The sequence below is a fragment of the Colobus angolensis genome, unplaced genomic scaffold (genome assembly GCF_000951035.1).
Source record: "Colobus angolensis palliatus isolate OR3802 unplaced genomic scaffold, Cang.pa_1.0 Scaffold157, whole genome shotgun sequence".
Lineage (NCBI taxonomy): Eukaryota > Metazoa > Chordata > Mammalia > Primates > Cercopithecidae > Colobus > Colobus angolensis.
This window is the reverse complement of record NW_012114677.1, coordinates 2084013-2088193: the sequence shown is the minus strand read 5'-3', so window position 1 is coordinate 2088193 and position 4181 is coordinate 2084013. Positions and strand designations below refer to the sequence as shown.

At 59.2% G+C, this 4181-nt stretch overlaps 1 protein-coding gene across 1 annotated transcript in view; it reads left to right on the top strand.

Moving 5' to 3' along the window:
• Positions 1-4181, top strand: part of TMEM175 (transmembrane protein 175) — a 48639-nt gene that overhangs the window by 34408 nt on the left and 10050 nt on the right. The window contains exons 5-7 of the mRNA XM_011936828.1: positions 2764-2815; positions 3211-3246; positions 4005-4121. Of these exons, the coding sequence (XP_011792218.1) occupies positions 2764-2815; positions 3211-3246; positions 4005-4121 (205 nt within the window). The remainder of the gene's footprint in view (positions 1-2763; positions 2816-3210; positions 3247-4004; positions 4122-4181) is intronic.

Below are 4181 nucleotides of genomic sequence, written 5' to 3'. Positions count from 1 at the left end.
GCGGGCAGTGCGGTAGGAGGAGGGGCGGATGGTGGAGATGCTGTAGGCGGAGGTGCGGAGGGTGCAATAGGTGGAAGTGCGGCTGGTGCGGTATGCGAACAGTGCGGTAGGCGGAGGTGCGGACGGTGCGGTAGGCGGTGGTGCAGCTGGTGGAGACAGTGTAGGCAGAGGTGTGGACGGTGCGGTAGGCGGAAGTGTGGACTGTGCAGTAGGCGGAAGTGTGGATGGTGCGGTAGGCTGAAGTGTGGACTGTGCAGTAGGCGGAAGTGTGGACGGTGCGGTAGGCGGAAGTGTGGACTGTGCAGTAGGCGGAAGTGTGGACGGTGCGGTAGGCGGAAGTGTGGACTGTGCAGTGGGCGGAGGTGTGGATGGTTCACTCAGTGCTGCCACTGCTCCTTGGCCACACAGACCTTCCTCCTGCCTGGGAGAGCTGCCTCAAGACCAGGCTGTAGCCGGGCAGGAGAGGGCACATATGCTGTGCCCCATTAACACTGGCCAGGGCGGTACACAGCCCTGTCCTCCTGGTTTTGTGCCCTGGGGACTCACCACACTGCCTTCTCCCTGGCAAGGAGACTGTGTCTGCGGGACACGTGCTCCAGGGCTGGAGCTTTGCCTTCCAGAGGAAAAGGTTCCTTAAGATGCAAGGAGAGGCCAGGCAAGGTGGCTCACGCCTATAATCCCAGCACTTTAGGAGGCCAAGGCGGGTGGATCACCTGAGGTCAGGAGTTTGAGACCAGCCTGGCCAACATGGTGACACTCCGTCTGTACTAAAAATACAAAAATTACCCAGGTGTGGTGGCACCTGCCTGTAATCCCAGCTACTAAGGAAACTGAGGCAGGAGAATTGCTCTAACCCAGAAGGTGGAGGCTGCAGAGTGGAGATTGCACCACTGCACTCCAGCCTGGGTGACAGAGCAAGACTCTATCTCAGGAGAAAAAAAAAAGGATCCAAGAAGAGCAGAGCCCAGTGCTGCGGGGGCCCCTGACCACCTGCCTCAGGCAGAGAGGAGCAGGAGGACACCAGAGGTGGAGCTGGGGCTGCAGGGCGACAGGTGCTGGGAAGGCATGGGCACCTGCCTTGAAAGCACAGCTGAACGTTTTACGTGACAGACTTGCTTTCAGCAAGGTGACTGTCTCTGGTGGTGACAGATGGTCCTCTTACTTAGGGGAGGGCTTTCTCTTCAGCTCCTTGTTCACAGAGCACCCGGGAGACCCACAGCCTGACTGTGCCAGGCTCCCCATCAGCTCAGCGGTGTGAACAGGGCCAGGCCCTCCTGCCTGCCCTCGTCCACCCGAGGCCACACCCGCTGTGGAATCCATGGGCAGAGCAGGGCGGGGGACTCCCGGAGGCCTGGGGGGTTGCTTCACAGATCTGCTGTGTGCATCTGCTAGGGTCACGTAAGCCTGTGTACAGCGTCCCGACGCTCGGCAGTCACCAGTGCTGCTGTCTCCAGGGAAATGCGGTCCTTTCCTTTCTACTTTTCAGTGAAATGTGCAGCCCCTGAGTGAGCCCCTGTGTCCAGTAGCCTGAGGCCACCCTTGGGCCTCTGACGGGGTCACAGAGCTCCGGGCTGGGGGACTTTGGCTCGGTCAGGCCCAGCGCAGAAAGAGGCCCTAACTTCAGAGTGATGAGGCATTGAGGTGCGCCCTTCCTGCTTCAGGAATGGGACCATGTGGGCTGTGCTCATTTTCCTGGTGACAGACAGTGGTCCATGTTTATTCTGTTTCTTAGTGCGTGGGTGTTCCGTAGGCGTTTCCACAGGTGTAGTGTATGCAATCCCTGAATAAGCAGTGGAAAAACAGGGTTTCCTTTTTTCAGAATGGTTTTTGCTTGTGAGGTCTGAGGGTCCCGTTCCTCGGGAGGAGGAGCTCTACCTCCACAGAGGGTGTTTCCAGAGGGCTGGGGGCCAGGCCTCTGTGCCTGGGGACAGGCAGCTCACAACCTCCTGAGGACGCCTCTCCCATGGGGCCCCAGAGGCCTCCCCTGACAACCGAGCACCTGAAGATCCTGAAAGAGCTACTGTGTCCCCAGACCCTCACCTGCACAATGCAGAGGCAGCAGGCACAGCCCACAAGCTCCACCGGCTCCCAAGGTAATGCTGAGAAAGCCCTCAAAGCTACCGGGGCATGCAGTGCTCTCTAACACCAACTCTGTTGAAAGCAGGCTGTGAATCAGGAGGAAGCGGCAGAGATCGCCTGGACGGGGACAGGGGGTGAATCAGGAGGAAGCGGCAGAGATCACCTGCATGGCGGCAGGGTGTGAATCAGGAGGAAGTGGAGATCGCATGGACGGGGGAAGGGTGTGAATCAGGAGGAAGCAGCAGAGATCACCTGCATGGCGGCAGGGTGTGAATCAGGAGGAAGCGGCGGAGATCACCTGCATGGCGGCAGGGTGTGAATCAGGAGGAAGCGGTGGAGATCACCTGCATGGCGGCAGGGTGTGAATCAGGAGGAAGTGGAGATCGCGTGGACGGGGACGGGGGTGAATCAGGAGGAAGCGGCGGAGATTGCCTGGATGGGGGCAGAGTGTGAATCAGGAGGAAGTGGTGGAGATCGCCTGGACGGAGCAGGGTGCTTTCTAGGGAACTTCATTTCCTTCTTCGTGTTTTCCGAACTCTGTACACTAGGTAGTAGCTTACATTTGGTTACAGTGACATCTCTTAATGATGTTTTAACCAGAAGATGCTGGAGAGAGTGTGTGTGCACTTAATGTTACTGGAACCGCATTTTATTGTCTTTTTGTCTTTTTCTTAAATGGTTTAGGTTGTTCCAAGTTGTTGGGAAAACAGACGACACACTTGCCCTGCTCAACCTGGTGAGTATTTTCCTGTCCTTTTCTGGGGAGTGACTTTGGTTTGTAATCTGGCCCTCAGGGAAGAACGGAAGGAAGCAGCCGGCCTCTCTCGTGACCTCCAGGGCGCCTTGAAGCCTGGAATCTGCCCACACCTGGGAGCTCTTCGAACGCTCTTTCCACCCCCATGGGCCGCCAGCCTGTATCTCCTCCCAGACAGAGCCAGGGTGTAGGGGACCAGGGGGCACTGGGCTGGGCACAGGTGTGGGGGACAGAGGATGAGTGCCCCCATCTGGCCCTGCGGGGTCTAGGAGCTGTGGGGAGGGCCCAGCCCTGCGCCTTCCCGGAGTGGGCTGTGTCCGTCCCCCTGCCCTCCTCCCCAGGCCACATCATGGCCATGATGCCCTCCCTCCCTCCAGGCCTGCATGATGACCATCACCTTCCTGCCTTACACGGTGAGCACCGCCAGGCCCCTGACACCCTGAGGCTTTCCTGGGCACCACTGGATTTGACCTGTCCTCAAAAGCAGACCCGTTGGATGGCTCAGGGCCCAGGCCACACAGTTGCAGAGAAGAGAGAAGGTTCTGGGGAGAGCAAATTCTGGGGCGAGAACATTCCAGGGCGAGAACATTCTGGGGAGAGAAGGTTCTGGGGCAAGAAGGTTCTGGGGAGAGCCAGCTGTCGGGCTGCCGGGGGCTTCTTTCAGGCTGGAGGGGAGGGGAGGCAGTGGCCCTGATGAGGGACTCACCGGCGCTCCCAGCTCCCACCCGGCCCTGAGTCCACAGCCCCCTGCTCATCCCAGGCCTGTTCCTGGCATGCAGCCCCTACAGCCTCCGGCCACCCGCCCTGTACTGCTCAGGCCGTGAAGGTGCCTCCAAATTCTGGCAGTGGCCGCTGGTCCGAGTGTGCGGGGCTGTGTGGCCGCTGGTCCGAGTGTGCGGGGCTGTGTGCCACAAGGAACTGGGGTCTGCGGAATTCTATATGAATCGGATAACATTTTGGCTTTAAAGGCCTGAGGCATTTGGTGGAGCTGGTTGGGGTGGGGGCAGTTTGGACACATCCCCCAGCACCCAGCTGCCGCATCCTGTGATGGCCCCGTCACATCTCCCGTGGAGTGGGGAGGCTCACCGTGGCCCAGTTCCAGGCCCTGGGGCCCTGTAGCCTGGTAACCTAGGATTTGCGGGGGGGTTTTGTTTTGTTTTTGTTTTAACAGTTTTCCTTAATGGTGACCTTCCCTGATGTGCCCCTGGGCATCTTCTTGTTCTGTGTGTGTGTGATCACCATCGGGGTCGTGCAGGTAGGGGGCCTGGGGGCCCCGCACTGTCTGTGTGTGTGTGTGTGCGTGTATGTGTGTGTGAGATCGCCATCAGGGTCGTGCAGGTAGGGGTCG